This window comes from Melitaea cinxia, chromosome 9 (assembly GCF_905220565.1).
Source record: "Melitaea cinxia chromosome 9, ilMelCinx1.1, whole genome shotgun sequence".
In the NCBI taxonomy this organism is placed as follows: Eukaryota; Metazoa; Arthropoda; class Insecta; order Lepidoptera; family Nymphalidae; genus Melitaea; species Melitaea cinxia.
Window position 1 is genome coordinate 12,259,098 of NC_059402.1, and position 22,168 is coordinate 12,281,265.

The following is a 22,168-nucleotide window of genomic DNA, read 5'->3' on the forward strand; positions in this document are numbered from 1 at the left end:
TTACCATTATTTAAAACGGGTTAAATAAATCACATTAAAACTTTACCTTTACACTGCTGCATAAACATAACCAGGAAGTGTTTAAATCTTAAAATGGTAAATCTGTTATCGTGTATTAACTATAAATAAGTAATATAATGACTCGTAAAATATCTGTGTGTACATTAATCTACTGAAGTTTTATGTGTAAATTACGTATTAAAATTTCGTAACAACGACACAATACAGCCATAGGTCAACATAAATCAGAGGAGTTACGTTAATTTCGTATGCTGCTATACTTTTTTATTTTGGTTCTACCCTCTTTATTTCCTTTATGAGATTTAGTGACATTTGGTGGTACATATAACATAATATACTACTAATAATAAACATACAATATAGTACTTTAAGGAAAACGTAATTTTAATAGGAATACCCGTAATTTAAGTAGATAATCATCGCTGTATCATAGAGGTGTAGTACAAGCATAATGTTTTATTAGCAGTTGGTAGGGGTAAACTATAAGGTGCACGCTTTTATAATACTCGTAATTTGAAACGAAAATTTTACATTAAATGTATCCTGTAAAGAAGAAAATCTTTACGATCTATGCAGAAACTTGTCTTGACCAAAGATGAAATCCCAACAAAGCTTGAACTCATTGTGCGAGCCTATCTGACATCAGATTTTTAATAATAGTCCCTTTATTTAAACACAGAATTTTGAAAAAATATTAACAATTTTACATACATCGTGCTATAATACAGTAATTCATAAATGAATGGGCAATAAAAAGAATATTCAAGAACGGAGAACCGACGTTATTGAAATTATCTAACAATAAATTTTGCTTTCATTAACACTGGCGTCAAACAATTAATTATAAAGTACATTGTAATTTTACTAGCGCAATTTTTTACATAGCAACATCTAAACGTTGTTTAACTTGAAACAAGTCTACTCGCTCTTAATTAGTTTAAACAAATAAATGAGGGTAGATACAAAATAAACAAGTGTCTCAAAGTCTGTCAACTCTGTGGTATTAATTAATTAGGACATGAATACATTATGTATATTCAACGTTTTATGATATAATAGTGAGTAAAACAGGTATGTCATACTATTTTCAATATGTGTTATTATTTATTTGAAAATATAATTTAGAAATTTTGTTTAGTCAGTCAACGAAGGCGAAGCCGAAAAACTAAATTAAATTTAAATAATAAACTTAGATTTGTCTGATAAGATTTTGATGATTCCGTTCATGAATAAATCAAATTGTATTAGGATAAATTTTGAATTAGCCATGATCATCTTAAGCCTCACTATACCTTTTCTATAAGTTTATTTATTTGCATATCTTGTCTAAAACTACTTACTCTCAAACCTTATATAAGTTTGTCTTGGTAACCATAAGAAGTTAAATAAAATAAAGGTTAAAAGAAATACATAAGGAGATGAAGATCCCGTATGTATACTTTTCTATATTTTATTATATTATCTATGAAGTATCGTCAAACATATCCAAACATTTAACTTTTACTGAATTTACTTTCACTAAAATCTATACATATAAAGATAAAATTTAATTAAAATAAACCCTTATCTCTGACAATAGGATGCGAACACTGATAAAGGAGCTTCCAAATGAAATTGATAACAAACTAACAACCGACGAGGAAATCAGATAGCGTTAATTAAATAAATGCATTTACTATAGAAAGAAAATAAGTATAAAATAGTAAGTTCCATATCGATACATTGTTCGTGTGCTTTTACGTACGGACATATTCACTACAAGCAAGCCGACCCCTACGCCTGACCTGACTGAAAAACCGCACATGCGCAAACGGTAGTGGCCACCTTACATAAAACAAGACCTGACGTGACGTGTGCTTAGTGCATTGTAAATACTCATAAATAATCATCATAAAGAAAAGGAAAGAATAAATAAGATCAAATCAATGTAAGTTTCGAGCTTCAAAAACGGACGAAGTTTACGCGTAAAACATTACGCACGCGCGATCCCGTGTCAAAACAAATTACTGGTTTTGCGATGTAAACATGAACGAGCGAAAGATATTACTTTTTATCCTCTCCGTGATTTTTTATTGCCTGTACAGTGTTCACATGTGGTTCATCACAAATAAGTCGAATGAGGATAAACCGACGAGCCCTGTTGCGGCTGTTGAAAAACAAGATGTTAAGCCAAACATTTCACGTATTAAATATGAGATGAAGACGAGAGTGATTCCTTTATTCCTGAAAGATGCCTGTAGCGCTTTGCAAGTATTCACAGAAAAACCATATTGTAATAAAACACAAGAAAAATTAAAACGTAAAGAAGATATGGAAACTGAAAACAGTTCAATTACAGTGATTGGCATCACTGTATTTTTAGTTATATTGGTCATAAACGCATTACTAGACGTCCTCAAGGTGAAAGAAGAAGAAAGAGCAAGACTCAAATTAAACCCTAACGGGGAGAGAAGACAGTCTCTGGCAGAGTTCGCGAACAAGAAAATGCTGCGTAGGGAATCAAGCAAATTTGGTCTACAGTTGTTCCAAATAGCTGAATCGGTGATGAGTTCGGGTGGTGAAAAAAAGAATCAAAGAGAAGTAAGACCGTACACAAGAGGGGAATCAATAAACTCCTACCTCAGCGAAAAGCCAAATAAAACCGACAATTCAGCACCGGCGTCCATCGGCGAAATTGCCGAACCTAAATCGGCTAAGAGACAATCAATCGCCAAGCTTTTTGGTATGTATAAAAATGTTATTAAGTTTAAATGTTATGTATCACGCTAAATCTATTTATATATCAAGTTTTTTTTTTAATTTACGATTGTAAATAATTTTGATATGCAGGCTTGAGTTTTTAGAGCAAACTTCTTATTATATTTGTTAGTTGTCTACGATATGCTATCAGCAATTATTTTGTTACAAATTAATATTATGTATCATTTTATTTTCATAATTTTAATTAAATGTAAAAGAATCAAATGCTAGAACAAAATTAAATGTTCTAACAAACTCAAGCTGATTTAATTCATACAATTTAAAAATATATATGAATGTTTAATGAATGTAAATGTTTGTATTCGGTGTTTTAATTATCTGTCCTTTTTTTTCTTTCTTTCTTTCTCCTTGCAAGGTCTGTCTGATGGCTGAAAATATTCAGGTAATGAAAATTCACACTATAAATAAAGCAAAATTACCTTTTCACTTTGGAAAATAATAACTGTCGTGGTTTGCGTTTTAATTGTATTTCTTTTCCTAATCGCACCTTTTGTGTATTTTTCTTACCACAGAAAATTTTTGCATTATATTTTATGTCTATAATTTTCAGACGCATAGCACTGTAAAAAGTTTTATAATAAGAAATGATTATAATACAAGCCGACTCCTGCACGCTGAGCTTCAGTAATATTAATTGTAATAACTTTGTTATTTACCGCAGTCATAACGCGATGTTCTATACTAAGTAGAATAATAATATGAAAGTTGCATCAAAATCTGTTAAGCCAAAAATTTAGAAAATGTTGTTTAATATATGTACAAAATGTTTTATCAAAACTTTGTAATTTTAAGATTAGTATATCTTTTATTTATTCTTAATGAGAAATCGTTATAAGTTAAAACTCATAAAACTTATTATTTTTGTATTTTTTGTGTTAAATCACTTAGATATGAGAAGTAAATTAAACTTAAATGTCCTATTTACCAAGTTAAAAGAAAACTCTAAATTTAGATTCGTAGACATGCCTATCAGTGACTTCTTTACCAACGAATTACGTATTGCAGCAATCAGGAGGTTGAAAAGAAACCGAACAATTACTAACTATTTATTTATTATATGAATACAATAATTATCTTATAACTGAATATTATAACTAACGACCGCTTTAGTCAAAGTGATACTAAAGAGTGATTAAAATAATACTACAATTAATAAAATTAGAAATGAAAACAGTGGCTCATTGAAAGGCTAATACGGGGAACTCGGCTAATGTAGGAAACTCGTAGGTAGGTGTGTCGTCATGTAGTCGTCAGGTGGTCGTCTGGGAAGATTCCATCAGTTTGGTACGTCAGCATATTCGTGGGATCGGGGTTCCGTAACTAGTGTTTGTCATTATAACAATAGCGAAATGTTGTTTTCGGTTATTCATTTTTATTTACAGTATCTTTAGCGTTAAAGCTATATTCAACATGATACATACATATGTAGGTTGGCGGTCATCTACACTATTATCACAACTTGAAAACCAACGGCGGCTCAACGACTGAAGTATCGGAAAATGGCGCTCTATTGCCTTATCACAGCGTTGATTATTTTATTATTTTATCTTGTTCCAACTTTGTTTATTGAAAAAATGCGTATGCTTTAGGGGTACCAGTAAGATATTTAAAATGAGTACATATAATAAAGAGTTCCTATGTACGTTATTTTAGTATATGTAAATGCTACAAAGTAACAGTTTGTAGCAACAATAAAAGATAGAATAGCATAAAATAATTGGAGTATTTCAAAAGTTCGAATTTTATTAATAAATTCGTCATATTTCATTCCGATTCCGGCGTATAAAAAAACTGATACAAAATAAACATGTGCAAAACTGGAAAAGATTTTACATATTATTTTATATTTGAACCATAAATTTTTTCTTTACAACATAGCCCCGACGTATGCCTTGTAAAGCTTGCCCGTAGGTTAGGATAAAAAGTATGACTGTTAACTGATTACCAATACACTAAAAAATTAAAACGTAACATTAAATGTATCAAATTATAAATAATTAAAATAATAAAAGTCAAAAACATAAAATGATTACTAAAATTCGTATCGATAATTTAGTTAAGATTAAGTGCTGGTATACTAATATATCGTCGGTTGAATGGAAAAATTACGTATCTCAAAATTTTCTAAAAGTAAGGTTTTTACTGGAAATACTGAGTGTAAGAAAAACTGTTAACAACATTATGTTTATTTGGATAAAAGACCCTTTATAAAATAACACGTCAAGCTCACTAGATGACACCAGTGTCGTTTCGGTACTCTGCGGTCATCGCGATATTGATTGTAGAAAAACGTCACTTTGCCATTTTTTTTTATATTTTTATTTTTGGAACGAAGTTCCTTACGGCAGACTTGACTTTGGCTGGGCGAGCGAACTGAAAACTAAAACCGTAAGAAAAATATATAACGGAAGTGACGTAATATTAGTCACACGACTGTTTAATATGACGTTTGTAAAACTAAAATATTACTAGTAAACTTTTTTTTTAAATTATTTATGTGATTTTACACAACAACGATATCTTAATCTTTATGTAAATACCTTCAAAATGATAAATAACACTTACATGTAAATATAAAAAATATAAGGAAAAATTAATTTTAATAAAAGTAAAAACTTTAAATGCGTGTATTGAAAAATTTGCTATTTTTGATTAATGTCACTTTTCTATTTAACCAACAATATCTTACATAAGCAGCTAAAAGCGCTTTAAAACATCACTTTCAACGTCACTAAATGCCAGTGTCACTAAGAGAAAGCGTCAGATATTTCACAAGATTATGTTCCTCATTTTTTTTTCATATCACAGGCCTTATATCCAGTACGAGTGGTACTGTGTGGCTACGGTACTGTACTGTGTGGCTACGGTACTAAAGAATTTAGCCACCCCCTCTCTTCCCGTGGGTGTCGTAAGAGGCGACTAAGGGACATCACAGTTTCACTACCACCTTGGAACTTGGAAAGCCGACCGGTGGCGGGATAACCATCAAACTGCTGGCTTTGAAATACACAGGCCGAAGACGAGCAGCAGCGTCTTCGGTGCGACAAAGCCAGTACTGCGGTCACCAACCCGCCTGCCCAGCGTGGTGACTATGGGCAAAACACATGAGTTCACGTTATTTTTGGCGTAAACTTGTGGAGGCCTGTGTCCAGCAGTGGACTGTATAGGTTGTTATGATGATATCCAGTACGAGATCCTGGCTAAGGATTATATACCTTCGTCTTTAATAATCGAGTACATATGTAAGACACACATCAGCAACCCATCAGATATATGTCAGATATTATCTAATTAACCGACTTCCAAAAAGGAGGAGGTTCTCAATTCGATTGTAGTTTTTTTAATTTTTATATATGTTAGAGATTTTCCTCAGAACTTTTGAGTGGGTAGACCGATTTGGATGTTTTTTTTTAATCGAAAAGTGTTGCCGTCATGTGGTTCCATTTAAATTTAATTGAGATCTAACAAGTACTTTTTGAGTTATATTTAAATATAACTTATATTTATAATAATGCGTTGTATTTTTCCGCAGAACTTTTCACTGGGTATACCGATTTTGATGATTCTTAATCTAAAGCTAATGCTTGTCACAAAGTCTTATTTAATTTTTATCGAGATTATGATTACTACTTTTTGACTAATATTTAATAACGCGTATTTATTTGACTATTTTTTCGTCACTCTACGGAATGTGGTCCCATTTTAATATGATCGAGATATAATGAGCACTTTTGAGTAATCTTTGATGACGCGCATTTGTGAGACGGTGCGTACTTTATCGTAACGCCTTGTATCAGAATCCAGTAAATCTACTTCGGTGAATATCGCTCAACATGGCCACATCTACTATAACGTAGTGAGCTGTATTGTCGACTAGGGTAGCAGTTTATTCTTTATAAATATTTTTTATGATTCTTATTTTAACAAAATTTGATGCTTGTTTTGTAGTCCCATTTAAATTTCACCGAGATCTGATGACTACTTTTTGAGTAATCTTTGATAACGCGTATTTACTTGACTATTTTTCGTCTACTTACGTTGTTGTATTTGCCGATGTAATTGGAGTCGGTTTTATTTTGTTTGCGAGCTTCAGCCTGTAATATCCCACAGCTGGGCATAGGCTTCTTTCCCCATGTAGAAGAAGGATCAAAGCTTAATCCACCACGCTGCTCCAATGCAGGTTGACAGATATATTTCCTACTATGTGTAACGATGTCATGTACACTTGATAGCGATCGTTACTCATAGTAGTGGATTTGATATTTGCGAGCAAACACAATTATTTTCATTTAGCATATGGGATGTATGTTCCTTAAGCTGGAGCTTAGACTAATCGTTTCTCAAGTAGTAAATCTATTGACTATTACACACATACAAGTACATAGTACCAAAACTATCTGTAAATATTTAGTTCTTAAGTTGTGAATTGTAAATATGTATAATATTTTGTATAAATAAAAAAATATAAATATTTAGTACATAGTAGTACAACACTCAAGCTGTCTATATTATATATCTATATTATAGTTAGGATATAACTCAACATATTTTACATTCGTGCCTCTGTAACACGTGACATATATATTATATACCGATCGATTAATCAAGTTAAATCGTTTCCGAGCATGTAGTCGGAAACACGCAGCGAAAAGGTTTCTTGACATGCTCGATAAATAGCGTACTAGATTATGTGTAAGTTATACTCTGCAGCTTTACATGCGTTAATCCCTATTGTGAGGAATTTTACAGTATATAATTATTTAAATATTTTAATGTGTAGGTCCTGTATCAAAAAGTTCTTTAGATTACATATAGATATATAATTTTTTATATATTTATCTTTCTATTCAGTTTCGTTGTCAGTCGAAAAAGCTATAGTATTCAAATTATTATTATAATAAGACAACAATTATTGTTCGTTTTTTAAAGTTTATTTGAATTATTTTTATTGCAAATGAATCCTAAATATTTAAAATGTAAAGTTTCTGGGGATTACGAGTATGATGTATTTTTCTTACTCTTCTACTCGAAAACTCCTCGATCGATTTTGATAAATTTAGTATGGAGATCTAGAATATCACATAATATGCAACTTTTTATCCATATCAATATCAATATCAACTTAGCTCCGCACCTCCTATAATCTATTATTTAAGTTAAAATTAGCCTTTCAACGTTGACAATTTTGTCAAACTTTACATTTGATACTATGCAGCTTTGTTAGGCAAGTTTGTCAAATAATCCCTGTCTTTACGCAATTTACAAAAGATTTGTTTTCATTTTCGACAAAGGCTAATAATAGTATGGCGTTGTTTGTCAAATAAAAACTTCAGTTTTGACTGAAACAAATAACGATATTTATAAATAAAAAAAATTGAAATTATTTATCAAATTTATTTGACCTGGTACACTGCACCATAAAATTAATCTAAAAGATAAAACAAACATTATTTTAAACATAAATATAGTTAAAAAGAATCATCAATTAAGTACACGAAAAACGACAGCATTTTTACGTGATGTATTGATTCAATCAAAAAGTCCGATAGCTTTTTGACTTTCTGCTACTGTTTCAGAATTTTGCAAACGCCGTACATTGAATAAAAATATTTTTAAACGAATTTAAATCGCGCATATAAATTATTTTAACATCCTGACGTTTCGAACGTTTTGCAGTGATCGTTATCTGGAAAATGTTACATGTTAAAATAATTTATATATGAAATTTAAATCCGTTCCGAAATAGTTTTCGCTCAAGTTATTTTTTAAGTATAATCATGTTTAGAACAAGCGCTAACAAGTTAAATAATGGATTGTGATGACGCTTGCGCAATACGTGCGCATATCGAAATCTGATGAACATTTTTAAAGTTACTTAAATTTCGTCAATCATCAGATAAACTAGTATAGAAAAACTATAGTCACTATTTTTTTGTGCTAGGTGTATCTAGTTTTACCATTTTTAAAGTTGTATTTCTTTTGACACGTTGGGGAAAAATTATGTGAGTTAATTTTTACGATGCGCGCGCACACCGTCACGAAAAAAGCCGACATATTGAAGTTAGCTGCTAGTCAACGAAGAAGTTAGGAACGTGATGTTAACTAGCCAATGAAGTATGACTTCTTACGTGCGTACATAAGTACACACACACACTTTTTTATTTTGTATGAGGTATTTAACACTAACGGAAAGTAATTTTAAGAATTCGTTATTTTAATAATCAGTGTATCTAGATTTTGTTTTCTTATTCCTTAACCTAATTATTAATCTTTTCAAGTAGTCCAGTAGACGAGTCAAGTGGATCTTTCTTGTTTGGTCGGTGAAAAAGAATTCTATGATGTGCATGTAATTAAACTCACGCGTTAAAGCCTTAAAGAGCATATGCTAAATAGTGGATACATTTACAGGCTTCTAGAGTAGGTACATTAATTATATTTTGTAATTAACGTTGTACAGAATCTAACATTGAAACATTGTATAATATCTCACTTGATCTGTTAAACATGAACTTTCCGAATGGTTTATGAAAGCATTTGTAAAACAATTATTATAATCCAATACACATACACGGTTGAACTATACCGTAGAGTAAATACTGCCAAAATAAATTTATTTATTTTATGTAGTTATATAGTTATATGTTTTATGTAAATAATATTGATTTAAAACTATAGATATCACGGACTCTTAGTCAAGTTTATACATACATTTTTAACAATTATATAGTATAGTGAGGTATAAATTTCGTCGACAGTGTAGTAGAAAAAATAAAAATTGAATATTATGTTATAATTAACATACATATACAAGAAATAAACATATATAATGTTTGGTTTAAACCATATTTAAGATGTTCAACGATAAAAAATATGTATAATTTTTGACGTTCTCTGCATTAACGTAATATATATATATATATATATATATATATATATATATATAAATATAATTACCTAAAATTTTGTTATTTTAGGAGCTCGACCAGCCCCAATGGTGCGTCGCTCGTCGTATCCAGCTTTGCCCCTTAATCCTGAAATCCAAGCTTTGATGCTGGGCGGTAAGCAATCCTCGTTCGACAGCGATGACGAAAGCGATGGAAAGAGGCATCGGGTCAGGATTATACGCAGATTTTAAATATTATTTATTAAGTTTACTTTACGTTTTTGTATGTTTTGCAGCTATGAGTGTGGAATCTATGACAAAATCAAGTTTGATTTGCTTGATTAAGAGAAAATATAGGATACCAAAATAAGGATAGAGATAAGGAGGACCGTGACTGCGTATCAAAGTTACCATTTTGCAAAAAATAATCACCGATTTTAAAAGAAAATGAACGTTAAAAAGTACTAAGTATTATTTAAGCTCTGTAAAAAATCTGTAGTACAACTTCAATATCTTCATATTTCATATTGTCATAGTAATTAAAGTTACATTTTGATTTGTTACCAGCAGTTTTTTCACTGTTCGCAGATCAAGCCGCATAGCATTTCTTTTACTTTGAATTTCACATCCGCATGGATTACTTTTCATAAACACAAATCGTAAAATCTAATTTTTTTTTTCGGTATAGAGTTCATTTGTTTTCATTGCCTGTGTTGTATTTATTCTTAACACAATTCATTCAATTTGTAACTGCTACTTTCGTATCAAATATTTTCTTGAACTAGCGTTTCTTTTAAGTATTTTGATGATTAATTTCTACGCTGTGTGGTCCTCCTTACCGTTATACTTCGTAACAACATTGTTAGTTTTTGATTTACTTGTGTATAATACATTTATATTAATGTTTCGTATACGAATCGTTGATTTTACGTATGTGTTGCCTAATATTAATGACGACTAATATGACTAATGAAGCTGTCAGAACTTAAATATTTAAAGCAAGTAAAATTTAAACAGTTTTATCATACTTGTAAATTATCTAAATATCGACTTGTGGTCTTACATTTTAAATTGATTAGTAATATGTAACGAAAAACTTAATGAAACATAATTTGAAATATAACTACTTAGATATTTTCTTGACAATAAAAGAAATCTAAAATTGAAAATTTGACGTAAAAACTACAAATTATTATAGTTTTATATTCACTATATATTTTGAATGCACTTAGTAAAATGACCTTTACACGTAGATAGTAAATATTGTAAATGCATTTATTAATATAATTCAAAACGTGCCTAACGAAAGCAGTAAATACATCATCGTGTATTACTATCAATACATGGAGAGATGTAAAAATATATTCATTAAAGCGAGGAGAACTTTACAATATCCGACACGATTTTAGGTCGCCGATATTTAGTATTAAAATCCTTTTAAAAAATTACATTTTAATTTGTTCAAATCAAAGTCAAAAATGGAGACATGGCAAGTATTGTAAGTAATAGCAATAGCATTTTCATGGCGCTGTAAATATTAAATTGGTACAATTGACATATCCACATATAATGTAGCGTCATTATTTTATGTCTTATAGAATTAGGACCTACTCGTTTCTTGATGCTTTTTTTATGTAAGTAATTTGTAAAATTTTAATTGTATTATTTTCAATAATGTGTTTTTTTGATAATGATGACACATTTACGTTTTTTATGAATGAATATTCTGAGGACGGCGACTGTCACTAAAATCCCCTTTTCCCGTTTAAATTATTCCTTACTTATTAATTAATAACAAATTCTGTTGAAGTTGGAGTGCTACTCGTATCTCTCCCTATATCGTATCGTATATAGTTAAAATGTCTCAAAAAAAATTAAGTGATAATAATCGGAGTGTTGATAAAGAAAAAGTGTGATAAATTTTAATGTACCTAATAGTAAAATAGGTACTTTATTGGTTTTCGGCGTATTCGAACAAAGAGATGAAAATTTCAGTCTTATCTTGAATTTAAATTTATTAAATCTGGCTTTTGTCTATAACAAATGCAACTTTTTCTTAGTTGACTGACTATCCGAGCCTTTTGACTACGCCAATATTTATTATAAATTGATAACATTTCTCATGGATCCTTGTCCCGCTTTTTCTTAAGCTGGTAAGGTAAGGAGTGAGAAATGAATGGACCAGAAATTCGATCTGACTGATGAGAGGAGTAAATCGTTTTTGTATTTACTTTTTTATCTAATATAATTTTTTATTTTTTGTATAAATTCTAAAAAATTAAGTACAATTTAACATTTATAATCAAATTAAATTTGTATCTAGTCATACAAGCGTTAAGAATTACATTTTCAGAACACTTTTAATACTTAAGTGTCTTAAAGTAGTACTTCTTTAAATGTCATATCAAAAAGCTTTTAATGGACTTGTATGTTATAAGTAAATCGGTGGTAAAATTGTTCAATTACATGGAAAGAGGAAACAAAAAAATTAACTTATTCAAACTGTTTCGTAAATACCTTAAATAAGTACCTAAGTATATTGAAATTTAAATTATCTTGTCCAATGTATAAAAATGCTATTCAAATTTTGTAAGTTCCGTTCACTTTTAGTCGATAAAAGGTAATCTTAAATTATTATTTATTTTTCAAAAGAGTTTATGATATAAAATATTTATATATAAGATTATATAATTTATGTATAAATTAAACCTTATCTTAATATAAAATCAGTGTTTAAAAACAATTATTCAATTTTACGTAGGATTCTTCATTCTACTTGACTAAACATAAAAATTCTTTAATTCAATTTTAATAATTTTCTTTGGATTTTATAAGAAACTCTCATAAAAAGTATTTTATAATTTCGTCAATTTTACGAAAAAGGTCAATCTTTTTAAAAAGTGATATATCTTGTAACTTTTTGTATCTATGTATAATTTTGGATATCATTTATTTTGTTTTCGATTTTTTTTTTGTATTACTTTAAGCAAAAATCTAAAGTCTGACTGTAACATAGAATTTATATGTATTTCTACTTATTATAAAATAAATCGTTCTTACGCACTTCTTCTATGATAAACTTCACTATAATAGTGAACTGACAACGTATTTGAATTTACCTTCAATAAAGTTGCATTCAAACAATAGTGTTTTATTTGAAATATATACAAATACATATATATAGTTATATAGACATAATAATAAAAGTAAAATCTTATTTTCATTCATTTAGAGTTGGATAGCCCATTTACCGAAGAAGGCTATAAGTATTTTTCCTCTAATTAACACGGGTGAAACCGCGGGGCCCTACTAGTCTTGTATATACCTATACTCTTACAGGTATAATGCAACGATAAGTTAATTTGGTTGAGTTCTAGTTATTAGGAAACAATATTTTGTCCACAATTGAAACCTTTTGTAAATAAACCAACGTGAGTAGATATCTAATACTATTAAACAAGCAATTCTTATATATATATATATATCTGAATATCAGAAACGGCTCCAATTATTTTCATGAAATTTAGTATGCAGAGGATTTCGGGGGCGATAAATCGATATAGCTAGGATTCATTTTTTAGAAAATATCGTTTTCATCATTACAGCCTATACAGTCCACTGGTGGACATAGGCATCCACAAGTTTACGCCAAAAATAACGTGTACTCGTGTGCTTTGCCCATAGTCACCACGCTGGGCAGGCGGGTTGGTGACCGCAGGGCTGGCTTTGTCGCACCGAAGACGCTACTGCCCGTCTTCAGCCTGTGTATTTCAAAGCCAGCAGTTGGATGGTTATCCCGCCGCCAATCGGCTTTTTAAGTTCCAAGGTGGTAGCGGAACTGTGTTATCCCTTAGTCGCCTCTTATGACACCCACAATATCGTTTTATTCCTGTTTTTAGGCAATAAAAAAATGGCTACAATATTGTTAGAATAGGAATGTAAATTTTGCAATTATTAATAAAGTTCTAATAGCTCGGTTGGGAATCGACCGAGAAGACAGTTCAAATCCCCGTGTTTTACCTTTTTTTTCTAATGGCATCATAATTTTTTATTTAAATAACCATTTCCTATTTTTTATTATTATGTTGGTATAATAAAATCGAAAAAAAACGCGATTTAATAAAATATCGAGCTAAGCTCGGTCACCCAGGCACCTACTAAAAGCTAAGGGCAGTTATGGATAAATTGACGGATGACGATATAGATAGACTTTGACAATGGGAGGTAGAATAGGCCAGAAGGTCCTGTTTCTCCTCAATTAATAAACTACAACTTTAACATTACGTAATATATGCGAATAGAGGTATCGCATAAATATATTACAATTCGATGGTAATAAGAAAATTAAAAACTTTTTACTGTCAGATACTGTAATCCGGCAAATAGCGTTAACCAACTGGTGAAACAAGCAAGGAAGAAATAAGTCAATCGGTAATTTAGTAGCAAGTACGACTAATATAAGCTACACTATTACAAAAAGAGGCAGAGGCTTTTAACTAAAGGGCCTAAATGCTAATCTAACGAAAGCCATTGCCAGCTTAAGGAATGTTTTTATTCATATGAATTATTGATTTCTTAAATTGACATATTGTAGTAACACGTGGAGTAGGTATACTCCTCTATTTAGAAATGCAAACAAAAACACTAAACATGTAAAATAAAATTTGGCGACTTACGTAAAAAAAAAAACCAAAATCCGAGATCCAATAAAAAGAAAAGTGTTCGATATTGAGTACAAGTGTTTGGCTCGAATCCAAGTATCGCGATTGTGTCGGGTTGAGGACAAGTCATGGCGTAAACAATGAAAATAGTTGAACATTACTTGTAGCCCCGATACACACTGCTGTAGCGATTACAACACAATTTCAGTTTTGTGCCCTAATTACTATTCCGAATCGAGAATTGAAGATTGTAGATGAAACTGCCGGAGTATTTTGAAAGAAAAATATGTTCTGATATCTATTTGAATATTTTTGAAAGATCTTAAGTATAATAAATATAATAAAAAGTGTGAGGCTTCTAAAAAAAATATAAATTGCAAAATAAAAAAATTGCATGATTATAATTTGCGATTTGTACTTGGGTCTAACATAGATATTTTATAGAATTTAATTTTAAAAAACAAATTTCTAAATTCTCAAGATTGAGTGTTAAAATGATAAAAAGAACCATTCAAAGGAATACTCATGTGTCTGTCTGTCCTTCAGTCACAGACAATTTACTCGTAATCTACAGGCCAATTCACCCGAAGTTTGTTACATTGGAGTAAATATATAAAATTCTGCAAACTACACGCGGACGTGCAACGCAGATAAGTACATACAATACATTTTTAATAAGCGAGTGTCTTGGGGGCTAAATAAAAAAAAGTTTCACAACCTTACACTGTACCCTGAGTCAAAACAAATGCAAGTGCTATATAAAGTAGTAGGAAATAAAAAAGTACAATAAAGAATTTAATTTACATAAAGAATAGATACTCACATTTTTTAAATTAGTGAGTGAGATTTGCTTAAAATTGACTTCATAACTGTTGTAACCCCTACTTCAGAAATTAAAACCTGCTTAGGTATTTGTCACAGGAACATCTAGACGACAACTTTAATAAAATAAAATTGTACATCTGTAATAATTTTTTAAATTGACTAATATTATTGCAATTAACTAGTTTTAATAACAAAAAAAAAAACTATTTATCAAGTTTATTCCAATTTATTTTAAATATTATTGCCACTTAATTCTTAATCTTTTTTTCAAAGTCAGATATCTGAAATAGTTGTGAGCTTGAAGCTATTTCAGAATTCAGACATAATTACTAACAATGCGTAAATCTTTCAGTATCAAATATGAATTATCGAGTATATCCCAACCATGGATTGAAAGATAGAAATTTATTATAATGAGTGTTTTAAATAAAATTGATAGTGATGTTCAGGTTATTAAAATAAGCGGCCTTGCTGTGTTTAAAAATAATTCTTTAACCTCGGGTGATGTAGTAGTCTCGCACAAACGGGAATAAGAAGAACCCGTCTGATTTGTTAACGATAACTTTTGTCTAACTGAGCAATAAAAAAAACCTCTTAATATTTAGTATCATTTAAATTATTTTTTAAAACAGTGATAAGAAAAATATGAAGAATGTATAATAAATAGTCAAACGATAATTAAATTGACTTTCAGTTAGACTTTAATAATGTTATAGCATAGTATTACGTCTGGCGCAAACTTGGGGAGGCCTATTTATGTGGACTGCAATAGGCTGGACTGACTGACTGACAGACTGATTATTACGTGTTTGGTTACAAAACAAAAGAGATGGACTACGGAAAAATAACAAACAATGTCCTACACTGGAATTACAGGGGATTTACTGAATTTCCCCTCCAGCGTCTGCATGGCGAAGAGGACGAGATAACGGACATTTATTTAAAGGAAAATTTAATATCTCGTATACCGAGCGATATTGGTAAACTGAACAACCTAGAAAGCTTATATCTGAGCGGGAACGACATTACAGAGTTGCCGAGAGAGATATCGAAGTTAACTCGCCTCAAGTGTTTGGATCTTAGTGGCAATCGATTGCAATATATCCCGGACGAGATCGGCGAAGTGAGGAACTTAAAATTTTTGATATTGGACGAAAATGAGGTCCGTGAACTGCCGTTAAGGATAGCCGAGTTGCGGATGCTTCGTTATCTTTCGGTTTGTGGTAATCATGTTGTTGATATGGTTTGTGTTTCGTATTTACCAGTGCGACGGGTTTTTTCACTAACACAACGAATAGAGATTTTTTAAAAGGTAAATAAGGTAAAGCCATGAAAGGTACAGTTTTATATTTTTAATTTTGAAAAATAAATCTTTAAAATTTAACAAGTAGTGGTGCGAGTAGTCGCCTAAAAGACCGACGGTTTGCAGGTATTTGTACAAATATTTTTTTCTGGTTTGGATGTCTGTTCTTGTGGGTCACCCACCGTGCCTCGGAGAGCACGTTAAGCTGTCGGTCTCAGATACCACCTGATAGTGAAGATAGGAGAAGGATTGGCCTTCTCCTAAATCGAGTAAGAGGTCTATGCCCAGCAGTGGGATCTTAAGAGACTGAATGCAAAATCTTTAAAAAAATATTGTCTGTTAAATCAATATTACGATATATTTTTTCTTTTTGCGAAAGTACATTTAAACATTTTTTTTAAATAACCAACTTTTGCAATATTTTTATAATAACATAACAATTAAAAATGCCTGTATTTGACTATTTATTAAGCTGAAATACTTTTGAAAATCGTATTTATATTCATTACATTATAAAATGATGAACAATAAATCACCTGAAAGTCGTGAAATATAAAATATCATAAAATTTTACTCTGTGTAAATCTAGGAATCCTTACCACATTTCTTATAATTAGCCAAAATTTCGTGACCCCAATACTTTGATTTAGTGTCGCTCGTAAACCGAAGGAAACAGTTGTAGTTATGTTTTCCGATAACAAACTAGCTGTAATAAATCAAGTCGAACGCTTCCTCATTGATCCGTTTGACCTATTAGCACAACCACGAGTTACGGGAATCTCTGACAAAACTGCAATTTTATTAAATTTAAATATACATTCTTCTGTCCAGAGTTTTATAACAAGGTCTTAAATATGAGGAAATGTTTCCATTACGTTGATCGTAGAAAAAACATTTTATTTGGGTACTTAATCATATTATTTAATATAACAAAGTTTCGCTTCGGCCTGCTGGGCATAGGCCTCTTTCCCTATGTAGGAGAAGAATCAGAGCTTAATCCACCACTATGCCCCAATGCGGGTTGGCGGATACCTAAATACAATAAAGTTTATCGGTCTTGAAATAAATATTTATTTAAATACCGGTAAACTTACTTCTGTTAATTTCAATTGAGTTCAAGAAAATATTTACTTTTCAGACAATAATTTACAATGGTTGCCTCAACGACCTGTTTATAACTATCACCACTGTGAGTTCAGATTTTGGAGAAATCCTAACTTGAAGACAATACCGTATTCGCTATGGTATCACATGTTTAGAGGACAGCAGACCAGAAGTCTTAATATAGGGTAAGCGAATTTCTAAAATGAATCTATGTTCAAAATATTCTTTTACCTACCATTCGGTCGTAATGTCAATTACCACATTCAGTGGATGATGTAGTGTATATTTTAAGATTCAGCGCCTCGGGACCATACGTAAAGTTTGCTACCCCGAATTTTTCGGATGACCTTTAAATCACTTAATGATACTAACAATCACTTATCACTTCAGCCTATCGCAGTCCACTACTGGACATAGGTCTCCACAATTTCGCGCCAAAAATGGCGTGAACTCATATGTGTTGTCCACATAGTCACTAACAATAACCATTACATTTTTGGCTGACCTTTTTTTATGCCGCCCATTCATATATTCATAATTTTTTTATATCCTTAGTAGGCGTGCATATGCTCGGCTTTTGCTACACCTCGTGCTCGGCTTGTGCTGCTCCTCACAGAATGCCGAACGGGCTATGGTCTTTTTGGCTCTTTGAAAAATTCGCCCATGACCACATAAGGCAATGATTTTATATCATATGACAATATTTTAAGAAAAGGGTCAACACTTTTTATGTAGATATCATCATTATCACTTCAGCTTGTCGCAGTCCACTGCTGGACATAGGCCTAAACAAGTTCACACCAAGTGGCGCGAACTCATGTGTGTTGCCCATAGTCACCACGCTGGGTAGGCGGGTTGGTGACCGCAGGGCTGGCTTTGTCCCACCAGACGCTGCTGCCCGTTTTCGTCCTGTATATTTCAAAGCCAGCAGTTAGAAGGTTATCCAGCCATAGGTCGGCTTTTTAAGTTCCAAGATGGTAGTGGAACTGTGTTATCTCTTAGTCGCCGTTTACGACACCCACGGGAAGAGAGGGGGTGGCTATATTCTTTAGTTCCGTAACCACACAGCATTATGTAGATATACCTATACGAAATGCCTGCGCCAATCTCAGCAACAAGTTGATAAGTTAGGTAAACCTTAGTGTAGATTTAGTTTCTAGAAGTAAACAAACAACTACGAGTTGGACTTCAAAATTTGGTTCTTCCAGACTATGAAAGAAATTATGCCGTTATTTCGGACATTCATTCAAATCTTTTTTTATTTAGTTTGTTCAAACACCTTAAGAGTTTTGGAGTAAGTTAAGACCTAGTGTTAAAAACAGTTTTAACAAAGGTAAACCTAATGTTTAGTGGCATTCTCAAACAGTTAACCTTCAGACAAAACAAAAAAAAAAAAACTGTAGTTGTTAACAACAAAATAAGAAATATATTATGTTGGTGTTTATTTCAGGTGTCTAAGTTATCCAAGATGCCAAGAAACCTGTAATTCAACAAGACGTATATTACGACTAAATCAAAATTCTACAGAGTGTACTTTAAATTATGATTTTCCTGCCATATATAATCATATTATAGTTACGTCAGTTGTGCCAAGTTTGTTTGAACTATGTAAAAGAAAGTTTTACGAAATAATTAGTGATGCTGCAAAGAAATTGACACCTACTCCCAGAAGTATTTATTGTGATTTTTATGATACAGGATACAATGAAAATAACAATAATGTTAAAAGTCTACAGGAAAGTTTAAATCATTGTAATATCAACAGTAATGAACATAACGATGAAAATAATAACAAAAAAGATTTACCAAAATCAAATAAGGAAAGTTCGAAGGAATTTGATGATATTTTATTAACAACGAAAAGAAAGGGTAGCTGCGTACCTAAAGATATGATTGAGGAGTATTTTTATTACTTACCCAGATTCATAAAGAATGATTTATGTAACGGACCTTTATCGAGATGTGAAAACGTGCGATGTAAGAAGCCTATATTTGATTTCGTTTATTATGAATTCTGTATTGAGTGAGTATCCATTTGTATCCATAGTTAGTGTAATTTTACTGATGAAGGTCGTATTCGGATGGAAATTTTTCAACCCCTCCTTACTCATCGACTATATAGTTTATTAATAAAGTTTTGGCATATGTTGGACATAATTTTGGAGACTTGGTTCCCTGGAGCTGGCATAAGATAAACTGTGACAAAAAATCAATAATTTTATCTCGTTAGATGTATTATTCGTTAGATGTTATTATAGTCGGCAACCAAGGCTAACAAACTTACGACCACCTGATGGTAAGCGGTTACTGTTACCTATAGAGCCCTGCAACACCAGAAGCATCAGAAGCGTGTTGCCGATCGCACCTCTGACCCTCCCCAGGATGTCTGCCTACCTTACTAACTACAGGAATGTAGCACTAATAGATAGAAGTAGAATTTAGATGTGGTATTATGTATGTCCAGGTTTTGAGCAATGATTTATAATGACATTTTTAATTTTCAAAATAAAATTTATTAAGCAGTGGAAAGAGTCAATTCTGTGTGTTTTTCGATAAAGCCAGTTGTAATTTTTTATTTGTCTCAGTTTAGTAATTGTTCATTAAGCAATAACTATTTACTAAGAACTTACTTTTAAATGCCTTCTTTCATTAAAATGGTAAGTGCATTATTTCCATTTTTTTAGAAATAACTATTACACTTGTTCAATTTGCGTAAAATTAGTGCCCCAGTTCCGGTGGTCTGTAAAGTTTGAATGACTTTGGGTTGAAGTTGCCAAAAAGCCTCGTGAATATGAGCAGCATGCTCAAATATAAACTTAATTTAACAAGAAAGACATTGATTTCGAGAATCGTACCAGAATTTATACTTGCCATTGAAAACTTGCAGAATCGTCTCTTCCATCTTCAATAGTTTGGTTTTTCTTACTTTTTTAGTTATCCAAATAAGGGATCAAGTATTTTTTCTCATATTTCAATGTATTATTTCAGAAAATTAATATTAATTGCGGCAAGTGAAGACATTATACTAAATGCCGCTTTTTGTTCCAAATCTTGTGCCGAAGCATGGAAGCCGGGGAAGAATATTGTTCATTGGAAGTTTGTCTAACATTATCAAAATATTATCATAGAATTATTAGTCGGCAAGTGTTAAAAAAAGTGTGTGTGTCAGCTCCGCCGCACGACTGGACTTTACTCCTTCAGATCAGGCTTACTAGTCTAAGAAAAATATTAATACCATATCAAATGATAAATAAACGAATCAAATAAAGCCATTTATCGGAGATGTATAGCGTTCACGTTATTAGAAAACGTCGTCCGATACCGAACCCTACTGAGTTCCGATAGATGGCGTTATGAGAAACGTAACGAGGTCATTCGTTCAGTAGTTTTTCTCATCATATTTTTTTCATACCGGGGGCCTTTTATGAAAATCGATTCTTAAGGAGTAAACACCAAAACTTTTAAAGATACAAGTCTAGAATACAACTGAATTTAAAAAATTTATATTTATACGTATTTGTTTATGAGTATTGTTGCTTTTTTTCTTACTTGAATACTTAACAATCTAGAAAAAAATTGCAAATGGTAAACGATTGTTTTATAGATAGGAAATGAAAAATATAAACCACACATTTAAGTTTTAATTTTAAATAAAACACTTATAAATCAGATTTAAGATTTTATTTGTCTTATAAAAAAATAACCAGCCACCATGGAAATGTTGAAAATAATTTAAGTAGTTAAGAGAGAAAAAAACATTACTGATAGCGCACAAGCGGTATTTGTGAACGAAACGTAAAGATTAGAAGTATCACAACCGAAGAAAACGGGCCCAAATTAACCCACATTGGTATTATACTAACATAAATTTGAGATTGAATAATTTACTATAAAAAATATTTTTGGCCAATTGATTTTAAATATGCTTTCATTGAATTTATATATTTTTCAAGATTTGAAGATACATTTTTTATTCAATGCAATAACAACTGATCACGTATAGTAATCCTCATACAAAAATAATATTGTATTAGAATATGTTCTGTCCTAATTTTTCAGTGAAATAATTTACGTAAAATATATATAAAAATTATTTAGATATGTCATCGAGTTAAATATAATACAATAATATATTAAATTTGGCCATATTAAAAAATGTAAAATTATTAATTGTAAAAAAAATCTTCGAGGAGAGACAGAAAAATTTTAAGTACTCATTTTAAATCGCGTGGCAATTATATAACAATTATTTTTAACAAAGAAAAAATTATGCCTTTCTAGCTCGCCTACGTTAAATAATTTATTTTTAAAAATATTACTATCCTTTGTGCCTTATATTAATGGAACTCTCACTTACCGATTATTTTTAATAAGTGACAATTCCGGATAAGACTTTTTTCACCCATCATAACTTTAATTAATTTGATTTAAAAAACATAATGTTTAAATGCAAATTTAATAATAAAGTAAGATTGTTTTTTTTTTTTTTTATTACAACTGTAACAAAATTTTAATGAATTTCATCAGATCCTGGTACCAAACTAGGGATATCTCCTTTCCAACAAAAAAGAATTATCAAAATCGGTACATCCAGTAGAAAGTTATGCGGTA

At 31.0% G+C, this 22,168-nt stretch overlaps 1 protein-coding gene and 1 long non-coding RNA gene across 3 annotated transcripts; one reads left to right on the forward strand and one right to left on the reverse strand.

Annotated features, from left to right (window-relative positions):
* Positions 1–873: 873 nt before the first annotated feature.
* LOC123656771 lies at positions 874–5,457 on the reverse strand. Its single transcript, XR_006743593.1, has 3 exons — positions 5,291–5,457; positions 1,541–1,546; positions 874–885 (listed from the first exon to the last, which is right to left on the reverse strand). It is a non-coding gene; the product is annotated as an uncharacterized LOC123656771 (long non-coding RNA).
* Positions 2,007–20,755, forward strand: LOC123656769 (leucine-rich repeat-containing protein 57-like). 2 transcript variants are annotated; one of them, XM_045592429.1, is made up of 4 exons: positions 2,007–2,743; positions 17,592–17,742; positions 19,008–19,580; positions 20,546–20,755. In XM_045592429.1, the coding sequence occupies exons 1-4, from the start codon at positions 2,047–2,049 to the stop codon at positions 20,661–20,663; spliced, it is 1,539 nt and encodes a 512-aa protein (XP_045448385.1). In that variant the 5' UTR covers positions 2,007–2,046; the 3' UTR covers positions 20,664–20,755. The 2 variants fall into 2 exon arrangements, with proteins under 2 accessions (XP_045448385.1, XP_045448384.1); XM_045592428.1 differs by lacking the exon at positions 2,007–2,743 and adding an exon at positions 15,665–16,373.
* The last annotated feature ends 1,413 nt before the right edge of the window (positions 20,756–22,168 follow it).

What these genes read in the sequence shown, in the direction of transcription:
- LOC123656769 (XM_045592429.1), top strand. Translation starts at nt 2,047, where the DNA reads ATGAACGAGCGAAAGATATTACTTTTTATCCTCTCCGTGATTTTTTAT. An exon ending in ACCAGAAGTCTTAATATAGG is followed by an intron (nt 17,743 to 19,007) that starts GTAAGCGAATTT and finishes TGTTTATTTCAG; the next exon opens with GTGTCTAAGTTATCCAAGAT. An exon ending in TATTATGAATTCTGTATTGA is followed by an intron (nt 19,581 to 20,545) that starts GTGAGTATCCAT and finishes GTATTATTTCAG; the next exon opens with AAAATTAATATTAATTGCGG.